The 22,850-nt window shown below is 25.8% G+C and overlaps 2 protein-coding genes across 10 annotated transcripts in view; one reads left to right on the top strand and one right to left on the bottom strand.

Moving 5' to 3' along the window:
• Positions 1–22,782, bottom strand: part of LOC132944782 (protein PFC0760c-like) — a 28,636-nt gene extending 5,854 nt beyond the window's left edge. The window contains exons 1-41 of one of the 9 annotated variants that reach the window (XM_061014282.1): positions 22,313–22,782; positions 22,074–22,242; positions 21,898–22,002; positions 21,140–21,250; positions 20,952–21,038; positions 20,300–20,368; positions 18,621–18,755; positions 18,490–18,558; positions 18,363–18,428; positions 17,980–18,114; positions 16,165–16,287; positions 14,142–14,261; positions 13,814–13,981; positions 13,170–13,352; positions 12,895–13,107; positions 12,395–12,760; positions 12,238–12,336; positions 12,081–12,179; positions 11,331–11,429; positions 10,033–10,131; positions 9,868–9,963; positions 9,685–9,780; positions 9,503–9,601; positions 9,158–9,256; positions 8,984–9,082; positions 8,802–8,900; positions 8,632–8,718; positions 8,451–8,549; positions 8,281–8,376; positions 7,239–7,373; positions 4,900–5,013; positions 4,713–4,841; positions 3,780–3,899; positions 3,366–3,506; positions 2,429–2,548; positions 2,251–2,343; positions 2,007–2,189; positions 1,420–1,683; positions 722–814; positions 267–422; positions 47–181 (exon numbers count right to left, since the gene is read on the bottom strand). In XM_061014282.1, the coding sequence (XP_060870265.1) occupies positions 47–181; positions 267–422; positions 722–814; positions 1,420–1,683; positions 2,007–2,189; positions 2,251–2,343; positions 2,429–2,548; positions 3,366–3,506; positions 3,780–3,899; positions 4,713–4,841; positions 4,900–5,013; positions 7,239–7,373; positions 8,281–8,376; positions 8,451–8,549; positions 8,632–8,718; positions 8,802–8,900; positions 8,984–9,082; positions 9,158–9,256; positions 9,503–9,601; positions 9,685–9,780; positions 9,868–9,963; positions 10,033–10,131; positions 11,331–11,429; positions 12,081–12,179; positions 12,238–12,336; positions 12,395–12,760; positions 12,895–13,107; positions 13,170–13,352; positions 13,814–13,981; positions 14,142–14,261; positions 16,165–16,287; positions 17,980–18,114; positions 18,363–18,428; positions 18,490–18,558; positions 18,621–18,755; positions 20,300–20,368; positions 20,952–21,038; positions 21,140–21,250; positions 21,898–22,002; positions 22,074–22,107 (4,933 nt within the window). In that variant the 5' untranslated portion in view covers positions 22,108–22,242; positions 22,313–22,782. Of the gene's footprint in view, positions 1–46; positions 182–266; positions 423–721; positions 815–1,419; positions 1,684–2,006; positions 2,190–2,250; positions 2,344–2,428; positions 2,552–3,365; positions 3,507–3,779; positions 3,900–4,712; positions 4,842–4,899; positions 5,014–7,238; positions 7,374–8,280; positions 8,377–8,450; positions 8,550–8,631; positions 8,719–8,801; positions 8,901–8,983; positions 9,083–9,157; positions 9,257–9,502; positions 9,602–9,684; positions 9,781–9,867; positions 9,964–10,032; positions 10,132–11,330; positions 11,430–12,080; positions 12,180–12,237; positions 12,337–12,394; positions 12,761–12,894; positions 13,108–13,169; positions 13,353–13,813; positions 13,982–14,141; positions 14,262–16,164; positions 16,288–17,979; positions 18,115–18,362; positions 18,429–18,489; positions 18,559–18,620; positions 18,756–20,299; positions 20,369–20,951; positions 21,039–21,139; positions 21,251–21,897; positions 22,003–22,073; positions 22,243–22,312 lie in introns of all 9 variants that reach the window. The other 8 variants (XM_061014280.1, XM_061014285.1, XM_061014283.1 and 5 more) reach the window with 8 other exon arrangements.
• On the top strand, positions 5,042–7,232 carry LOC132944785 (tigger transposable element-derived protein 6-like). Its single transcript, XM_061014291.1, has one exon. The coding sequence runs from the start codon at positions 5,649–5,651 to the stop codon at positions 6,924–6,926; it is 1,278 nt and encodes a 425-aa protein (XP_060870274.1). The 5' UTR covers positions 5,042–5,648; the 3' UTR covers positions 6,927–7,232.
• Positions 22,783–22,850: the final 68 nt, after the last annotated feature.

Here is a 22,850-nt window from a genome sequence, read left to right as displayed (position 1 = left end):
TTAATTGTTATTTTAATATTTTAAGTATCTAAAAAAAAAATCTTACCATTTGGGTTTTGCAGGGAAACAAAATTATTTTCTTCAGTAGTAGGATTACTGGGTTCATTAGTTTCATGGTTTCCATAATTAAATTCTGTTCTCCACAATGTTTCTACATTGGTTGAATTTGACTTTCTTAATTCTGGATATTTATTTATTAAATTTAAAGAACATTAATATTAATTGTTATTTAAATACTTGTTTCTCAAGTGTCTGGAAAATCTTACCATTTGGTTTTTGCAGATAAACAGAATTATTTTCTTTAGTAGTAGGATTAATGGGTATATTAGTTTCTTGGTTTCCATAATTAATTTCTGTTCTCCACAATGTATCCAAATTGGTTGAAATCGACTGGTTAAATTCAGAATATTTTTTTTCTTCAACTTAAGAACAAAAAGTATAACAATTGATTTTTAAATAAGTGAAAATTAATTTTTTATGAGAATCATTGTACTTAGTTCATACATAAACGTTAGCTAAACAATTAGTATATAATATAAGTTCTGTAGTTAATCATACAGTTAATTAATAAAAAAACAATAGGTATTTAATAGAAACATGTATACAATTTTATTTACATTATTTTTACGAAATTGTAGAGAGTTTCAATACAACTTTAAAAATAGCAGTTAACAAAATATATATTATTAATACAAATCTAGCAAAATTAAACATTATTTACCATTTTTATTTATAAGGACCGATTTCTCAGATAGAATTTTTCTACATTCATCTGTTTGAATAAAAACGTCATTTTTTAATTGATCATCATCATCTAAAAAAATATTATGACATAATTAAATTACAAAAAAAAAAAAAATGTATTAACTACTATCCACAGTTTTATTTAACCAATAAATTGGGAAACTAAGTTAGCTATTGGACTTTTAATGTATTTTAAATATATATAATTTTTTGTTATTTAAAAGTTTGATAGTATAATTGTGAATATAAAAACAATAATCATAGACAATGCCAGACTTTTTATTGCAATTATGCCAATAAGTAATATAAATGTTATATAATTTTATCACTCTTTTTAATTAGAAATTATACACATCAATATTTTAAATTATATACTAAGTATTATAATATTATATTGATATGTGTGTGATGAGCAGGAGACATTGTGATAGTGATATATTTGTATGTAGTCAGGGGGTTTATACCAAGTGGCAAGGAGGTATAGACAGGAATGTCATTCTAAAATAAGAGACAGCTAAATATGATATGATGATAGTTTCATTGTAATGAAGAGCATGACTGAGAAAGAATGAGTGCAAAAGAATGCAGTTGTCTTAGATGTTTCAATGTTTGGTGGAGGATGGCTCAAAACATACAGATAAGGATTCGTGGTAGTTGCTTAGAAAAAATACTTACTATATAAGTCTACCATATGTTGGCATGTAGATACAAACAATTCATCAACATACATTTCTTTCAATATATCTTGGATATACTTTGGTAATGATTCATTTTTACTAACAATGCTTTTATGTAATGATTTTATTTTATAAAATTCATTGCACATTTCAAAAGACATGCAATCATCTAAAGAGTATTTTTTTTCTTTTAATTCTGTATTCTCACAATTATTATTAGAAATAACACTTTTTTTCTTTGGTAAAATAGGGTTTAACGACACTGGAAAAAAAAAAAATGAGATAATATTTATTCATAGAACAATATTATTCTGTTAGATTTTAAGTACATAAAAAGTTAGTTTTAGTTTTACATAAATATTTATTTTTTTAATCGGTAAAAGTGGTAAAATTTCAAAAACACTTTAGTTAGTTACACTTAGAATAATTTTTCAACTTCAATATATATTATTAATGTGAACAAATCAAAATGAAACAATTAATTATATTTTTTAATTTATCAACTTATTATTCTATGATAATAAATGTATTGAGTTATAGTAACACAAATAACACATTTAGTGTAAAAATAAAAATGTATTATACATTTTATACTCTGTTCAGCGAGAGAACATGCTGATTCTGCACATCCTTCTGCATCACTATGGTATCGAAACCAGTTACCCAATGGCAGGGTGTTGCGCGGGGGAACCAGTTTTCGACGGTGCGGTCTTTCGCTGAACAGAGTATAGTAATTTAATAGTTCAGATTTTTCTTCAATAATGCGCTCTAAAAAATTAACAAAATTTAAATTTGTCTTGCAGACAATATTTATGATAAAATACCATACCTTTTTTATTTTTGATAAGATTTATTTCGGAAGATTGTTTCTTTTTTGGATTTATTAACTTCTTTTCACAAAACTCAATTTCTGTTGTAAAATCTAAGATAGTTAAAACATTAACAAATTAGTAGTTCTTACAATGTGTTAAGATAATAAATATAATGGATAGTAAATTATTAACTACTTTTAATGCTTGGAGCTGAAGATAAACAATTTATAGTTCTTTCATCTTTTGAGCTGTCAGCTGATTTAAGAATACATGTTGAATTTTTATTAATAATGCCATCATGATTTGGTTCATTATCTTCTAAAATTATACAATTATTTAAATCAAACAAAAATAAATACAAACAGATTTAATCATTCATTTTTTCCGACAAAAATTGAAAATTCTCATGCCTATATTATATAGTAAAATTATTTTGAAAATGTCTTCATTTACATCTAATGTTCCAATATTAAAATTTGGTGAAAATTTTAAGTATCTACAGTTATAGATTTATAAAAAACACAAAAAAAAAACAAATTGATTGTGTAAAAATCCCTGATTTATATTATTCTTTTCCTAATTATTTTTAAAAATACTATACTTTGTCCCATGAGAGATTGTGCAATCAAAATTGGTTTATCTGTGCGTCAACGCGCGACACCTTCCCGTAAGGTTTTGACAGCAGGACGATGTGGGGGGGGGGGGGATGCACAGTTTTCAAATGGAACACAGTATAGTATTTTTCAAAGTAATTAGGAAAAAAATAATTTAAAACAGGGATTTTGATAAAATCAATTTTGCTATTTTGGTGTAACTTGAAAATCTATAACTGTAGACTGTAACAATTTTCAATGTTGACCTAGCAAGAGTACCGAATTCACCACCACAAACTACCAACAAAGTTGAAAACTGATGTATTATTTCTAATAAAAATGTACACGTTAAAAAAAAACACTAATCATTCTAAATTCAATACATATAATGCACCCTTTGTTTCTGAAATATATTTGATTAATAATTAGTATGCAAAAAATGCAATTTTCAAAACTTTTGATTTGAAATACATATCTATTTAATTTATTGTAAAATATAAAACATAATAGGTGTAAATAAGTTTTATTTAAAAACTTACCAATCAGTAATCTATTATCATCATCATCATCATCATCATCAGAGCTATTGTTATTTAATGAGAAAGAAATATCTTCAACAGGTAGGTCAAATAAATTATTAACAGGCTCATTGTTTTCAGATATGTGTGGCAACATTGGACCTAAATGAAAATAATAAATATAATTAGGTACATAAATATTTAAGTACTACAAAATAGATTTATGTAAAATAACTTATTAAACCTTACCAGTATAATGCAATTAAATATAAATGATTAAAGGGAAATGGGAATTGATCTGTAGGGAAATTGTTCAAAATTGTATGCTTCTTATTAAGATAAATAACAATAGCTAAATTTTTTGAAAGGTAAAATACATACTCAAAATAAACAAATTACTTTATTAAATAAATTAGACTAAAATATATCACTTACAAATTTGATATGATTTTGAGCTAATGGTATCACTTGAATCAAAAAGGTTTTTGAATTGAGGTGGTTCAATTAATAATGTTGATGTATTTATTTTTTTTTCACTTTCAGTTATTGCAAGAGCTAAAATAATAAATACATTTAATTGTTAGATATTTCTTACAACTAGCTTAATATTTGACTATTAATAAATGAGCGTCAAGGGGGCACATGTTTTAAAATTAAACATAAAATACAAATTCAATGTTTGTTTATTCAATTAAAATCTTATTTAACAGTAAATAATAAACAAATAAAAAATGTATATAATTATAAGTTATATTCTATTAAACTTTATACAAAAGTATATGAATATTAAAATGGAGAAAGTTATTTAATGCTTCACAAAACATAAACATTTTAGAATTGCCTTTCAGCAGAATTATTAACAACACTTGCTACTAAGAAATTTTTTTTTTTTATTATTCATGGTACAGCTTCAACTGCAAAAGTTATTAGCTTGCAACAAAAAATGAAGGTATTTAGCTACATATTAATGTTAAAATAACTAAGTAATTTGAATTATCAAGATAAATGAAAACTTTCAATATTAAATGTTTGTATTTTGTAAAACATTAAATAATTTTCCCCGTTTTAATATTTATATAAAGTTTAATAGAATATAACTTAGAATTATAAACATTTTTTATTTGTTAATTATTTACTGTTATATAAGATTTTAATTGAATAAACACACATTGACTTTATATTATATGTTTAATTTAAAAAATATGCATACAAATATGTGCTCCCTTGGTCCTCAATTATACATGATGAGAATTTTTTTAGGAAGGTTCAAGTCACCAAGACTCAACTACTATATATTTTATGTCTTAGCATAATACAACTAAGTAGCGCAGAGGAGTAATATTTATTTATTTAATTAGTAATAAAAACCTGGTTTATGTTCATCTTTTAAAATGTGTGTTTCTTTTGTTTGAGTAAACCCATGGATGGTTTTTATTTTGGCTGATGACAAAATATTTTCTGATTCATTATCATTACATTTTTCTACTATTTCAAATTCTGAAAAATAAAATTGAATAAAATTCATAAAGTAGGTACTCACAATATTATAAATTACCTTCTTCAGAATCGTTTTTATTTATTATTATAGTGCTATCACTTAAATTACAAATTTCAAATGGTTTTGTTTCAAGTCCTGGGCTTTTTTCAGATTTAAAATTATACTTTATAGCTAATTAAAAAAAACAAATATTGAATACATAACATATACAGTAGTCACTCGATAATTCGAAAAACTCCATAAATCGAACTAAACGCTAAGTCCCCTGAGAAAACCTCTATAATTAGAAAAAAATACATGTATTCCGGTCCCCTCGATAATTTGAAATGTCTGTCGGTGAGGCACACTCTACAATTCAAATTTTTTTTTCACAAATCTCTATAATTCGAATTTCTTTAAACACGATTATATGTACGTTCATATGTACATATAAGGATTATGATAGTTAAATATTATCGTAGTTTAATGTTATCGTATCTTACCTACCTAATCTATACCAAAATAAACCTCTGCTATGGGTAAACCGTTATTGAAATTGAACAAACGAAATCAGTCGAAACTAACGTAGTCAGTCGCAATATGGGTCCCGTAAAAGTGTACAAGTGTTTGTGGATAGCCGACAAACAAAAAGTGATCGCAGCAGTTGAAGCAGGTGAAAAAAAAAAGATGTTGCTCTACGTTTTGGTATACCAGCTTCTACGCTTTCAACAATACTAAAACAAAAGGACCATCTTACAACATTAACACCTTATTCATCGCGGATCAGACAGAAAAAATGTGAGTACCCCGATCTGGAAGAATGTCTTATGGCTTGGTTTACTCAAAGTAGGCAAAATAATATTCCAATATCAGGACCTATTTTAAAAGAAAAATCTAAGTCGTTTGCTACCAACTTAGGTATCACAAATTTTCAAGCTAGTGAGGGTTGGTTAGAAAAATTTAAAAAACGTCATGATTTAACTTTCAAAAAAGTATGTGGAGAGAGTGCAAGTGTTGACCCGTGCATTTCACAAGATTGGAAAAATGAGTTAATCAATCTATTGGTTGATTATGATGCTAGGGATATTTTTAATGCCGATGAGACCGGACTTTTTTACAAATGTTTACCAGATCGCACTTTGACATTTAAAAACGAAAAATGTCATGGTGGTAAAAATAGTAAAGAACGGATAACAGTGATGTTGGCCGCGAACATGGATGGATCCCAGAAACTTAAGCCCTTAATGATCGGAAAATTTGCTAACCCACGCTGTTTCAAACACGTAAAATCTTTCCCACTAATGTACCGGTCAAATAAAAAGGCGTGGATGACAGGTGTATTATTTACAGAGTGGTTGTTATGTATCGATGTAGATATGAAAAAGGCAAATCAAAAAATTTTGATGTTCGTTGACAACTGTACCGCACACAATAATATTCCTCATCTTGAAAATATAAAAATTCATTTTTTACCTCCCAACACTACATCAACTCTCCAACCACTAGACCAGGGAATAATAAAAAATTTTAAAACGATGTATCGGAAGGAAATTGTTCGAGAAGTGTTGGCGTGCATTGGTGAAGTTTCATGTAAAATTTCTATACTCACTGCTATGGAAATGGTACACAAAGCATGGGAAAATGTTAGTGCACAAACCATCGCGAATTGCTTCAGAACTTGTGGTTTTATTAAGGACGGACAGACAATTGGTGAAGGTATTCCTGTTCAATATGAGGAAGTTGAAAGCACATGGAACAGACTAGAAGTTCCTGTATCATTTGAAGAATTTGTTCACTTTGACGATAATGTCGCAACTGCTGGTACTTTTACTGACGAGGAAATTATTCAATCTACTTTAGCCAATCAGCACAATTCTGACAATGATGACGAGGAAGAGGAGGCGGAGGCGGAAACTCCTGTCATATCGTTAAAAGAAGCAACATTTTTTATGTCAGGATTACGTAAATTTTTTGAGCAATCTGAAATGGACGAAAAAAGATGCGATATAATTTTCAATGCTATCAGTAAGTTAGACAACGCTATGGACCAGATTGTGACCAACCATTTTTCACAAAAAAAAATAACAGATTTCTTTAAAATGTAATAATATTAAAAATAAATGTAAAATATAATAATATGTATGTATAATAAATAAATATCTATTAATAGTTTTAAAATATACATTGAAATAATATTTATAATAAGTAAATGTAAAAATAAACGTAATACATACATACATTATGTACAATTTTCCACCTCTCTTTAATTCGAATTAATTTTTTTTCCCTCGATAATTCGAACACTCGGTAAATCGAAAACCTCTATAAATCAAATTTTTAACTCGGTCCCCTGAATTTCGAATTATCGAGTGACTACTGTATAAGCAAACAATTAAAATTTCATTAGTTTAACAGACCAGCAGTATCGTAGTAAAAATAATCTTCCACTTTGATTTCACTTTTAGTATCAATTTCGGCATTTACTACATGAGAATTACAAACAATGTCACAATCAAAATCATTCTTTTCAATAGAATTAATTGTTGGATAATCTGAATAAATAATAATAGTTTCAGATAATTACAATAGTTTATTTATATTAAAAATGTTGGATATAAAAGTATATTCTAGCAATAAAAAACATGCTGAAATGTAATAATTTTTAACTAAAGAATTCCATAAATGGAAACTGGGGAATAGGTAACCGCTCTGCTTAACAGTAGGAGAGTAGTGTACTTTGTCATTAAGTAAATCACTATAATAGTATAATGTATATGTTAAATTTGTATTCAATGATAGAACATTGTAATATGTTGAGCGAAGACCATCTGCTAGCCTATATTACTAAATATATTTTATGATATATTTATTTTACTATTTACATAGATCATAAATACTATAGATTGTTCACTGACCGGTTTTTCGGTGGCAAGGAATATTTACTACCGGCAGATGGCAAGGCGGCGTGACTACTAGCAATTACAACGTTACCCGACATTATTAACCACAAGTTTCGCACCCAATAACATGGCCGCCCGGATTAGTATTGTTGGGTAACATTGTAGTCGCTAGTAGTCACGTCGCCTTGCTATCTACTGGGAGTAAATATTTTGTGCCATCGAAAAACCGACCAGTGAGCACTACAGTATTTATAATCAATGCTATTAGCAATACGGTAGGTTGAATTAATATTTGTCAAAAACATTGCAGTAATTATTATAAGTCTATATTTATATCATATATTATTGTTATTAACTTTTCAGTTAATACTAACTTATTGTAGTATGGTGTATTAAAATATTATAATATATTAATATACGTAAAAGTTTCATATTTGTTGTATTACATTATGATGCAAAAAATGTATCAACTAAAAACTAAATGTAGTTATGTTTAATGATTTATTAGTGGATAATAAATAATAAATATATACATTGTTATTCTGAAAAGACGACTTACTTATTTCATCTTTAGGTTGATAATTAAAGTTGATATAACTTTGATCAAAAGGTTCCAGATTAACCGATATAATATTTGACGTAGAAACATTGTCAACTAAAAATAAAGTTATATGCAATTATTTTTTTATGAAAAATATAAACATAGTTACTTTATAAAGGATAACTTACTTGTTTGATTTTTATTGAAGTTGACACAATTTTCCTTATAAGGTTCAAGATTGATTGGTTTATTTGTTGTTATACTATTTGGCATAGAGGCACTATCAGCTAAAAATAAATACAATTATATACAATGATAATTTAATGCAAAAATTAATTACACATACCTATTTAAAAAAAATTAACTTACATATTTTGTTTTTACTAAAATGGACATAACTTTGATCACAAGGTTCAAGGTTAATTGATTTATTATTTGATGTAGATACATTTTCAACTAAAAATAAATAGTAACATGCAATTATATTTTTATGTAAAACTATAAATATAGACAATATTACTTTGATAAGGATAACTTACTTATTACGCTTTTATTAAAGTTGACAATATTTTCCTCATCAGATTCAGGATTAATTGATTTATTTTTTGTTGTACTATTTGCCATATAGGCATTATCAGCTAAAATATAAAAACAATTATGTTTAATAATTATTATATGCAGAAATAAATTAAACATAGCTACTTTGAAAAGACCAACTTACTTATTTTGTTTTTATTAAAATGTATATAATTTTGATTACAAGATTTAGGATTATTTGGTTTATTTTTTATAATACTCTTTGACGTTGAAGCACTGTTAACTAAAAAAAAATATCATATACAATGAATTTCTAGAGTAAAATATATACATAGCTATTTTAAAAAGAGTAACTTACTTATTTTGAATTTATCAAAGTTGACATCAATTTCTTCATAAGGTTTAAGATTATTTGGTTCATTACTTTTTTTATTGTTTGACATAGAAGCATTATCAACTGAAAAATACATACTGTTAGAAATAATGATATCTTATGTAAAAATATGTATAATACTATTTAGAAAAGAATAACACATATATAATTTTTATTAAAATGTACATGACGTTGATCACAAGGATCAAGATTAACTAGTTTACTATTTGACGTAGAAACTTTATCAACTAAAAAATAAATAGTTAAAAGCAATAATTTTTTATTTTAGAAATATAACCACAGTAGGTTACTTTTAAAAGAATAACATACTAATTTTGTTTTCATTTAAGTTAACAGAACTTCCATCACAAGGTTTAATGTTGATTGGGTTTTGTGTTGTTTTAGTACTTGACATGGGAATATTATCAACTGAAAAATACAGTAAAATAGAATTTTTTTTTTTTTAAGTAAACATTTAGGTTTACATAACTATTTTTAAAGGAATAACTTACTAATTTTGTTTTTATTAAAATTAACATAACTTCCAACACAAGGTTTAAAGTGGACTGGTTTTTGTGTTGTAGTGTTTGAAATGGAAACATTATCAACTGAAAAATAAATACAGTTCAATATAATAATTATTTTTTTGAGTGAAAATATAGATTTACTTAACTATCTTTAAAGGAATAACTTACTTATTTTGTTTTTATTAAAATTAACATAACTTCCATCACAATGTTTAATGTTAACTGTTTTTTTTTTTTTTGGAATATTTATTTTAGAATCATCAACTAAAAAATATAAATTGTTATATAATTATAATATTAGATACAATGATATTTTTTAAAGGGATAACTTACTTATTTTGTTTTTACTAAAATTAACATAACTTTCATCACTAGGTTTATTGTTGATTGGGTTTTGTGTCGTTTTAGTACTTGACATGGGGACATTATCAACTGAAAAATAAATATAGTTAGACCAGGATTAGGAATCTATTACAAAAAAAAAAAAGAAATTCACTTTAAATTCATAAATGTATGAAATAATGAAAATTAAGTAAATAATTTGAAAGCACAAATAGAAAGTAAAGTATTAAAATTGTTTATAAACAACCCTTATTATAAAAAACAATTAAATAGATAATCCATTTAAAAATATTTATATCAAATATGCTTTTAATTAAAAAGGGAATCGCGACAATAAAAATAAGTTTGCTTAGATTTAAAGTGTGTCATTATGGCATTATCTAAGAAATATGGCGCGAGTCTCATACTTAAACACTAATTATTCAATGAGATTTAAGAGTTTGAAAATATGTATGTGACATCATAAAGCCGAAGTTTTAACGGCAGTATATATTTTACATATAAACGTGTCTACATTAACACAACAATTTAAATCGTTAAAAATAATATTTTTAAAATTTTTTTTATTTAACCATAAGTATATATTTGTGTTCATGACACTTGTGTGATTATAGTTTTTTTTTATAGTAGATAAAACTTGTATTATATTTCGCAAAAATTGGTTTATACAACGCGAGTCTCAATAATTTTACTGAACTATAACTTATATGTTTACAATAACAAATTATACTAAATTTTAAATCACACAATCGTTTTAAGGACATAAATATACGAAGGATAACAAAAATAAAATTCTGAAATACTATCTTAAGTAATAAAAATCATTGTGTAAATCAAACTACTTTTACACGTAATTCATGGGCAGCTGATTACTGGTCGGCTCTATAACATCAACTTTCATTATCTCGTTGAATAATCATTTTTACTAAAAATGTTTTCATTATTCGGACTACAATAATAAATTCACCAATAAGCTTAAAATTTTAAAAAAAAAAATTAGTGTTGCGATGTTGTCCTTTTTTTTAAACATTATATAGAAATACATTTTACCGAATCCATAATTTATTTTCTCCCAAATTTGCAACAAAAATATTAGGAAAAAATGTTATGAATTTAGATGAGTTAAGTTCTGAAATATGAATAGTAAAATTCTGTATTTTTAATAGTTTTAATTTAAATAATAAATTTTACTTATTTGGAACCAATAAAAAACCACTAAACTCACAAGACCAAATATACATAATAATGTTATGGTGAATAGACATTGATATTCTGAAGGAATTACTTACTTGTTTTGTTTTTATTAAAGTTGACATCATTTTCATAACAAATTTTATGAGAAATTGGATAATTTTTCGTTGTACTATTTGATACAGAAGCATTATCGACTAAAAAAATAAATAGTTACATAAAATGATTTTTTAGTCTAAAAATATACTCTTATATATACTACAGACCACGAGAGTTCATACGTAAAAATGCGTCCGTCGCTGCGCATCGGTTCCCCTTCCATACGCCGAATCATACCGATCGCCAACAAGCGTCGTTGATATTTGTGTATACGTAGTGACAGCAGTAACCACGTTTACGAAATTAGACTAATTCATTTTTATAACTGGTCTTTTGTGTCGTTTACGTTATAAGTTTAAAACATTTTTTTTTATTCAATATGGAGAATCATATAACACCTCCAAAATGCAATTAATTAGCTATGTTTTTATGAGCCGCAGTATTCACGTTGCTGAGTGGTTGGAATGGCATTATGGTGTGAGAAAATTTGGCCGGTTGACGTATGGACTCTCGTTTGCCGGAGTATAGGATAAGATTATAAGAATCAACATGCACAGTAACCAGTTTTGTTTACTACTGTAAGGCAAAGCAAGTCTGTTATTCTAAACTAGTGAACTATCTGAATGCCTGCTATGCAATAAATCTATGCTCTCCCCCCTCTCTATGCACAAGCCAGGCGCCAATTATGTTTATTAACCTGATTCCTGGATACAGTATATATTTTAGTTATTTTAAAAAGAATTACTTACTTATTTCGTTTTTATTAAAATTGTCATATTTTTCATCACAAGGTTTAAGATTAATTGGTTCATTTTGTGATGTATTATTTGATACTGAATCATTATTGTCTAAAACATTAAGATAGTTACAAATAATAAATATACCGTAAATAGCGGTTTAGCTTACTTTTAAATGCACGCGTTATGTCTAATGGTTTAATATTAGAAGCTTGAATATTAAATTTGATATCTTTTTTATTTGTGTGCGGTTCTGGCAATTTATGAGCTAAAAACAACAATATTACAGTAATTTATATTTAAATTGTTAATATTAAGAGTATTACCACTTGTATTATAATCACAGTATTCAGTAAGGTATTCTACGTCTACATAGACATCTTTAAGCATACTTAAAACGCTTGGTGCAATGTGATCATTATTTTTTGATTCAATGCATTTTTCATATTTTTTATTAATTAAAATTGAATTGAAGATTGGTTTATGTTCTCTTGATTGAATGATATTTTTGTGCTCTTTGGTAATAAGCATATTTAAAATATTGGCTTCTAAATGTTTTTTACGCAATATTTTTTGACGAACTTTTTTAGCATTATTATTAAATGCAAAATGCTTGACTTTAGAAGTAAATATTTTATTGTCATCGTTGTTGAAACTAGTAAAATTTTTACAATAGCATTCGGAATAAAGATCTGGAACAAAAAAATTTAACAACCTAAAAAGAAATTTTTCGAGAACATTGGAGTAGTAATACAAATTTGTGTAGTATCTGTTCATTATCGATTTAAAAATGGATTAATAGTTAAAATATTACTATAAGTCTTACTGTTATATTTTTTTGAATAACTATCATTAGAACAACTTAAATTGTCATTTTTGAGACAATTATAATTTCCTTTATTATTAAAAGATTCGGTTTGTTTTATTTTTATCTCATCTTTAGTTACTGAATGAAAATACTGATCAGGTTCAATATGATCTGGGGAAAGATGGCAAGTGGTATTATTTTCAGACTTGGGATGATTTTCTATAGATTGATCTAAAAATAAAAATATATTTCTTTTTTAGTTTTTTCTTTAAATGCATTAAATAATTACTAACCTGAGTTACTATTATCAAATTCAAAAGTCTGTAAACTACTTAGATCTATCATGTCCTCTGAAATTGTAGCTGAAATGTTAGAATCCGAATTGATAATTAAACTATCGTTAATATTAGCATAACTTTCAACAATGTTCTCTTTGGGTACATCAAAAATACTCATTAAGCTATTTTCAACAGTATCTAAATAATAAATATTAGTTATGGCATATTATAAAATACTTCATACTACAACCATCAAATATCGTACTCGCTTATGTTGACTCTGTTATATGCTTAAACAAAACAAATCTACATGCTGTATTCTTATTTACTACAGTTTAGTTATAATTAATATATAAATTGATGAAGAATATAAACTTGCTCAAGATGAGATTTTTTTTTTTTCAAATTAGTTATAAATTCTTGAATAATAGATTTTTGCAAATTCATATAACTCGTTTTAAAATAAACACTACAGTTCCTATACAAATTTGACATATACTAACAATAAATAAACTGTAATAAAAATCCGGTTCATAGATTTGTTTTGTTAATATAGAGCCAACACAAGCGGTACAACATTCTCTTAAAAAATTGTATCAATAACATAATATAATTTAAGTTTAAATTGAACATTCTTATGATTAAAAGCCAAAACTTACTAGTGGTTTCAAATGGTGATGGTGACAGTGATGGTGTAAATTTGTGTGATTCATCAATAACATCCATGTCTTGATTTAATAATAAATTAGAAGAAATTGACGATTTGAAGTTTATATCACATATATTGTCAATATTAGTATCAATAGTGCACATATTAATTTGGTTCACTGAAAAATAAAATGTTGTACAATATATTATGATTTACATAAAATCAATTAAACTAAACTTTTTGAGCTAATATAAAACTGTAAAAGTTAATCCATATAGTTTATTCATATAGGACTATGAAACAAATCAAACAATAATATTAAAACTTAAAATAATTACCCTCAAAATCTGAAGACAGTATTTTGGATACCACTTCATTGTCTTTATGTTGCTCTGTATCAGATTCATTGGATTTATTAGCATTATTATCATAAAATAGTTGTCGAGTTCTGATTTCGCCTGAAATAAATTATTTATACTTAATACTAATAACATTTTTTATTTTGTTTTCAAGGCAAGGGGATTATTCCTAAAATTAGTGATATAAATCAGGACCATGTTCTAGATCAGCGTTTCTCAAACTGTGGGTCGCGACCCATTGGTAGGTCGTGAAAATTTTTTTGAATTATATAGATTCCAAGAAATTTATGTTAAATTAATATTAAATATACTTATATTATTATAGTAATATAGTACCAAAAATTACGTGGTTAATAAATAATAATTTGTCGTATATTTATTTATTACAACGGGTATTAATAGGCCTCACTATTAAAAGTACATTATTTTGTAAAAATATATTTATTATAAACCTATAAAATAATAAATACCTAATAAAAGTAATAAACAAATTTTGTTTTTATAACTACTTTTTGAAAAGTTAAACCACGTGGGTCGTGAAAGATTTTTCAAGGGAAATTTGGGTCGAGGTACAAAAAAGATTGAGAACCACTGTTCTAGATTGATGATCAATAACTTTTTTAATTTACATTTGATTTTATGACTAGTCAAAATAAAAACAAATTTTTAATATTTGATTTGTTTAATTTTTTATTATTGCCAAAATGTGTGATTACTGATAAGTATTTTAAACATAATAAGTAAGTCTATGATATATATGCATTGGCATATTTTGTCTTTTGCAATTTCTGATTAGTGAATTTCTTTATAATGTCCACAAATCAGGTCACGTTGAAGCAAATAATGGTTTTATACAACTTGAATAAAATGCATATTATTGCATATTTCAACAAAGAACACATAAAATGTATATATAATATATTTATGGTATATTTTAGCATTGGAGGTTGGCGAAAGAAAAAAATATTATCTATCCAAAAAATAGCAAAGTATTTAATTTACTACCTATGTAGCAGCGATACTGAATTAATTTCTTTCTTATCTTAATTATCATCTCGTAATACGGTAGATTAAATGAAATATTTAAGATTATTTTAGAACTACACTACCTACAGTTAAATAAGTATGTGTTTTAACATAGTCGTCATTCTGTATTGTGTGCTTTTAGAGAATACAATTTGTCATTCAAATTGCCAAAAATACAAAGTATTAGTGTAAAACATTAAATCAAACATAAATCAATTTCTCGTACCGTTTTTAAGACCGATGGAAAACACTAGTTTTGGTTTACTTTTGATTAATGTTTGTGACAAAGCAGTTGTTGTACAAGTGTAATATTTGTTTGTATTTTTATAGTTGCAAATAATAAGTAAATGACATAATGCACATAATAATAATAAAAAACAAAGAGAAAAAAATGCACAATGAGGGCTATTGATAGAACCTAAAGAACAGAATTTGTTATTTAATCATACTAGTTAATTTAGGAGATCACGGTACCAGTGACTTTTGTGATGATGTGGATGGTTATCAGGAAGAGCGCATGATGATTAATGTAAAATTAGAGGGTTTTGGAAGGTGTTGGAGTTTCGAGTGAAACCTATTGGCTAGTTGGTTAGGTTAGATTAAATATACAGCACCAGTAGTTTGTTTGTAACTAAATCATATCAAGTCAATTTCTTTACATTTAGTTTTATTTGTTTAGTATATTATTTAAAATTATAACATATCAATCAGTAATTACCTTTGATTTTTTTTTAAAAATTAATCTATTTAGTTGGGTTGAATCACAAAAATCAAAATAAATTAAAATTAAATGTAACCATTAAATAAAATTAAATTTAGGAAAAAGTAGGAACAAAAACTCAATTATTTTTTGATGTATACATATACTCTCAAAGTTTTAGATTTGACTAGACAATAAAACTTAAAATATTTTGATTGTAAAATATGCACAAATTTAAAACCAAAATATAATATTAAATAAACAAAATTAACTTACTACCTTGTGATTCTGTTTTTATTATTTCAACTTCGTTTTTTAGTTGTCTTATAAATGATTCAGTAACAATAATAATGTCATCATCTTCAGTATTTGTTTGCACACATTCACTTGTTGTAGGATCTATAAATACAAATATAATGGGGTTGGTTATACAATAATGTTTCATTTTTAATAAATATTGGGCCTTGGCGGAGGGAATGCTTAAAAGTTTCTTGATACATAAAATATCTGTCACTATAAATTATTATTAATTAGTTGTATAGATAAGTACCTCTCTTTTCATTGAAATAAATATTATTATAAATATAGTTAGTTACTACAGTAGAATCTCGGTAATTTGTAAGATATCAGAACAGAGAACTGTCGGATTAATATTAATGAAGGTTCACTTAAAAACACATTTTTACTCATTGCAAAACTGAAATTGATTTTATAAAGAACATATTATGGTATACTAATTTATAACTGTGTTAAATTAATTTTTTGATGGCAGGTCTAAAAAAAATATTGAACCATAAGTTTCTCGACCAAAGTTAAGTACAATTATTTCCCTTACTTTGTTGCGACATTTAAATTTAACACGTAATAACTAATCGATATGTTAGCGTTAATGTATGAAATTCCGTAATTCTATAGAATAACTAGTTATTTTATAGAATTACGGGTACTTTCAGTTAATGTATTGAATGAATCCATAAATATATACTTCAATTAGTTATTCTACATACCAACTAGATATTTTATAAACTAACAATAAGGGTTTAGTTAATGTATTTAAAACTATTATTGATTAAAAGTTTTAATCAAATTACAAATTACAAACAAAATCAAATGTTATAGTTTTAAGTCAAACAAGTCTTACAATATTATATAAAATATTAATATTAATTTATTTCACTACAATTTATTAGAATAATTATTAAAATCTTAATCAATTTACAAATTAAAAAATCAAATGTTATAGTATAAGTCAAACACACCTTACATTATTATATAAAATATTAATATTAAATTAAAATTTACAATTTATTTATTAGTACAGGAATTTTTTGGGTGGCATTTAGAATTACCAAGTAAATTAATTTTCCTGTTTTAATACGTTTCACTTCACTTATTAAGAAATCATATTTTTCTTTCAGCAAAAATGTGCTGTTTTTACGTTCTGTTGTTGTATTTTTTTTTTATTGTATCAAATTTGGTTTTCATTTTAAAGCACACTTATTAGTTATTACACTACATACAACACTAAAAATGATTTAACTAACTAGTAAGTAAACTCGCGGTACACTGTCACACGAATAAGTCTAGTCTATGCCAAATGGTGTGGTTCAATACTATCTTATCTTATTATTTTTATTAATAAAACAACAGCGGTAACAAATTTTGTATGTTATCTAATCCAGTCCCGGTTATCTACCTAATGATATAAATTTCATACATTAACGAAAACCCAATCGGTATTTTATATATTAACTAGTAAAACCATGTAATTTATATATTAACGAACATATTTAGGAATTTTACAGAATAATTAACTAGTTATTTAATAAAATAACGTATTACATAGATTACCGCTAACACAAAACATATGCACAACATGTCAACAAAATAAAAATAAAACATCTAATTGGTTCATTTGGACTTAATAAGTTAGTATTGATATATACAATATAGTTATTAATTATTATTAAGAAATAATAAAAATAAAACATCCCGGATTACTGGGCATAACAGATAATAACACGGCCAGATTACCGACTATAATTATAATTTATAATCAACTAATAATACTAATAATGAATATATAAATACCAGTGATTTTCAATGATTTCCTGGTTTTACTGTTATTTTGTGTTATGTTATTACACGAATAAGAACCATGGACAGTTTTAACGTGATTATATAAACTTGATGGTTTTTGATTAATTTCTTCAAATGTATTTAATGCTAAAATTTGAAAATTTGAAAATTATAAAACAATAAAAATATATTTCCAAAACTATTCTCTATTCAGGATGTATTCGGCAGTTAGAGTATATATGACTGCTATATAGTGAAGTCACACCCTGCGCACTAGCCAGCTACCAGATATGTTTTTTTAACATGAATAGAGAATATGTAATAATTGGTGTACAGTAAAATGTTAGAGATAAAAATATATTATTAATGACTCAAACAAAACAGTGCAAACTTACATTGTATATTAGACTTATTGTTAATAGGATATGATTTTTTGTTTAAATAAGTTCTCATTTCAACATCTAAAACATAACACATATTAAATAAAAACATCAAAAATGTTAAACTAATATTATTTTTTACTTTTGTCAAATGCCGGACATAATATATCGTCTGGATGAGAAATACTAGTGGATATTTCTTCCAGTTCATCTGAGATAAAATAAAAACAAATTAACACAAAAATAAATAAAATAAAATAGTTAGTCACTTACTTTTTATACTATTCTTTACTTGAAAACAATCAATTTCTGGATCAGAGTCTGATTCAAATAATGAAGGTGTGACTTTTTTATATTCGGTATCTAGTTGTTTTCCAGGATATGGAGAAGAAATATCATTTGTAAAAACTGAAATACATAAATAACAAATATTTATATAAATTAAATTAAATTATTTGTTCATGCAGATAAAAAAAGAATATATTTTTATTTTTTATTAAAAACTAGTGACAGATTACTGGACCTTATTGATATAAAAGTGTGGGTCAAGGGTTATCTAAATTCCGTGAATAATATAGATATCTAAAATTATTAAATGTAATAATAACAATAATAGATAAAATAAATAGTAACAATAAAAATACATATACAAATATTTGATATTATTTAATTAATAACATTGTATATTAATGTTTAAACAGCGTTATAATCTTACAATAGGCAGCGTGAGAAATGGTTTTAGAATAGCTAAAATTGCATTTTGGTTCAATTGGTAGGTATTATATTGAATAACTGGGTCCCAACGAAATTGAACAACCATTTGACAAATTGTTTTATTAGGCCAAAGTATTAAACTAATGGGTAATTCTTCAATGCATATAGGCAGGGCTGTGAATTTTATGGGCTATTTTCATTAAAAATATCACAAAAACGCAATAAAATATGCACTTAAAGTGCAATATAAAATTCACTTAAAATATGGTATTTAATTAAATTTTTATAATTAAATTGATATTATAGGATATTAGTACATAACATTTAGATGCATAAAAATATTAATTTATAAAGCTATATTTTTCATTATTAGTAGCTTTTGCTAAATTACCAAAAATCTTAAAATTATTTAAAAAATTTAAATACGATATTTAATCGAAGAATAACAATTTTATGTAATTCAAAAATATTATTCACGGATACCTACTTGAAACTTTTACTTAATATATTATATTATTTTACTGTACAGAGACATTTTTAAAATATTATTTATAAGGTATTGCCTATTTATACCATGAACCATGAACCTATTCTATTCATACAATGCCATAGTAAGTTGGTATTAACTCAAAAGTTAATAAAAATAATAAGCCGTATAAATATATACTATTATACCTAATAATTCAAAATTCAACTTACAACCAAGATATTTACAGTTAGAAACAACATTGAAATAAAGCTTTTGACATACAATTAACATCATATATTTTAATATCACATTTAAACGGCTATGTTAATGAATGAAGATACCCGACTAGTCAACATTTAAAAAAAACACACAGCCAACTATTGATAGATTTAAGATTTTCCTCAATATTTTTTAATATTTAGTTCCAAGTAATACCAAACCCAATCAGAATAGTGTGGTCTGTGGAGGAATATATTAAGCGACTTATTAGATTGAGTGATTTTATTTAATTGAATTGAAGATTGAATGAAATCTTATATAACATTGTACCATACATATGACAACTGATTTAAAAATGAATGTGTTGTTTAACTTAAGCACAATCTGTCAATGCCTTTTTGGTAAAAAAAGTACCATTCTTCTTAAGAATATAATTTCAACATTGAATGGTCTCATATATATCTAAATATTTTTTTTAAGTACATGCACATAAATATCTTAAAGATAGAATGTACATAATATATGAAAAATTAAAAATATTTATACATACCAAAACCAAGTTGCAACGTATTTTTAATTTTTCTATGGACTTTGTTTGAAGGTTTTCTATTCTTATTTGCTAAAAATAATAAATAAATAAAATAGTAAAATTTGTATTCTAACAGAGCTTATTATTAATAATATATATACAGTGGTGAGGCGTGAGTCTTTAGGTAAGGGAGATGCTGAAAAAAAAATAATAACCGAATGTCGAAGAGATGTCATAAATCCTATTAAGATTATACTCATAACGTTACAAATTTAAGTGTTATAACTACTGAAAAATAAAACAAAAATATGTAAGACAAGACACATCTTATAACATAACAATAACCCCCACTTCACTTTTCAATTACTAATGCACATCATGTCAGAGTAGAGACGTCTCATATTTATTTTTCTAGTGTTTTTATACTGTATATAGATGTTTACTGGAATGACTAACAAGATCAGTAGCTACCAGATAATGTGCGGGGCCTGCAACTAGTCTATGCTAAGGACATTATAATTGTATAACAAAAAAAGAAAAGATTTTGACAAATATTGAAATAAATATTTTATTACATTTATTATTGAAATTATTTGTCTGTATTCTAAGTGGGTAGATTATTGTCTCCTATGATGATTTGCTAATGTATATATATAAATAAATATTTTAATACCTTTTTTTGATTTATTTCTTATATTGTCATTTCTGGAACATTTATCTTCTATGACACTAGTTTCTACTAATTCACTGTTGTCTATACCTATTAGAAACAAATATTTGTGAAAGTTAAATGAAAATAGATATAAATAAAAATATATACACTATTTATATTAGGTCTATTTATAATTATAATTAACTTACCTGTTAGTTGTTTTTTTAGTTTATTTCTTGTCATAATATAACCATTTGGTGCTGTCAGGACTGCATTATTTATATCTACTTGAGAATGTTTAATAGATTTTTTTCTTTTATCTAAAAAATATTTAAATACCTAAATAATCATTAGCAATCACAAACTATTTATGAAGACAAGATAATATACAAAAATATATTAAATTAAAATGGTTGTATTTATTTTAGTAGAAGTAGGTAATATTATTTATTATTAATATATTTACCTATATTAATAAATTAATATAATATTATTTAGAAACCTATATGATCATATAATAAAAATGAAAAGCTGTTAGCTGGTAAGTGCGTCAATTGAGAATGGCTGGACCGATTTTCCTCTATTTTTTTTTAATTGTTTGTAATATTTCAAATAAAGTTTTTAAGGAAAGAAAAATCAGGAAAACTGAAAGGTCTTTTTTATACAAACGATTGTCACAAAGTTACATGATATAATGTAATTGATAGGGTATAATAATTTTAACTTATAATTTGTATATATATTTGGTCATTATATTTTTAATCCTGGTTGGTTTATCCAAAGATAATAGATATAAAAACTACTGGACTGTTTTCAATAAAAAGTTATTATAAATGTTAAATAGGTACCTATATTAAATATATAAGTTCATCACATAATAAATAAATGCATAATTGTTTTGTTTTTTTTTCATTTAAAATAAAATATAATAGGTATATATCATCATAAATACCTAATAATTACTTACAGTAAAAATCATCAGTTACATCATTCTCTGATGTTCTTAAAAACGACCTTTTTCCATTTTTATTTTTAATGCCTGATGTTGTCTTACGATTTGGTGACTGTTTGCCTTTAAATGGTAAAATAAAAATAAAACGAGTAAAATATATAAACATCTAAAGAGAGTTCATTGAACAATACATTTTACGATGTTTGTTTTGAACACACAACTCATAGTAGGTAGGTACTCCAATGGTTTCGTGTCATGACATTATTATGTTACAGATAGTATACCATTATATACTTACTATTACTCGGGCTCATGGTCTAAGTTTGAATTTCAAATCACCAGTGCTTAAAAATAAAGTTTCTGAAACGAAAATAAAACGTCCGGTTTAGTTTCACGCGGTTGTTGCATTGCAATCACAGCCGAGCAGTACCTATAACACCGACGAGGACGAGCCAGGCGAAAAGCATGCGTTTAAATCGGAAATCCACATGTTCAGCCGAATCAAGGATGAACGTAAGTAAACGTATAACCGGATTGCCGCCTTCTAACAATCATTAACGAACAAGCGGGGCGCAAATAGACGTAACGAGGCGCATGTTGCGGATGAAATATGAAAAACGTTTTTACAAACAATAGTATTATTATCGTAACTATTAGAAATAAGAATAATATTCGTCGCGAATAATGTCGAAATTCAAAACTACAAAGACGAAGAGCCGACGTTCGCTATAATCAGTATTCACTCGCTTTAAAGCCGCTATCACACCGGCGGCGGCTGTGAACAGGACCACGATAGAGTTGGAAGTTGTGATAAAAGAGAACAAAACCACAAAAATAAATGACAAGGGAACCATGAGGCGCGAACGAAAGAGAGAAGAGGCGAGGTCACGACGGAGTGAGTGCGAGAGAGATGAACCGTGCGTACCGCGGCGTAAAAGTGTCGGAAAGGGCTTGCCAACTCAACTAAC

The sequence above is a fragment of the Metopolophium dirhodum genome, chromosome 5 (assembly GCF_019925205.1).
Source record: "Metopolophium dirhodum isolate CAU chromosome 5, ASM1992520v1, whole genome shotgun sequence".
In the NCBI taxonomy this organism is placed as follows: domain Eukaryota; kingdom Metazoa; phylum Arthropoda; class Insecta; order Hemiptera; family Aphididae; genus Metopolophium; species Metopolophium dirhodum.
Note: the sequence above shows the minus strand (reverse complement) of the source record. Positions and strands in the feature narration are given on the sequence as shown.

Excerpts from the sequence above, each read along its gene's own strand:
- LOC132944785 (XM_061014291.1), top strand. The coding sequence starts at position 5,649 with ATGGCTTGGTTTACTCAAAGTAGGCAAAATAATATTCCAATATCAGGA.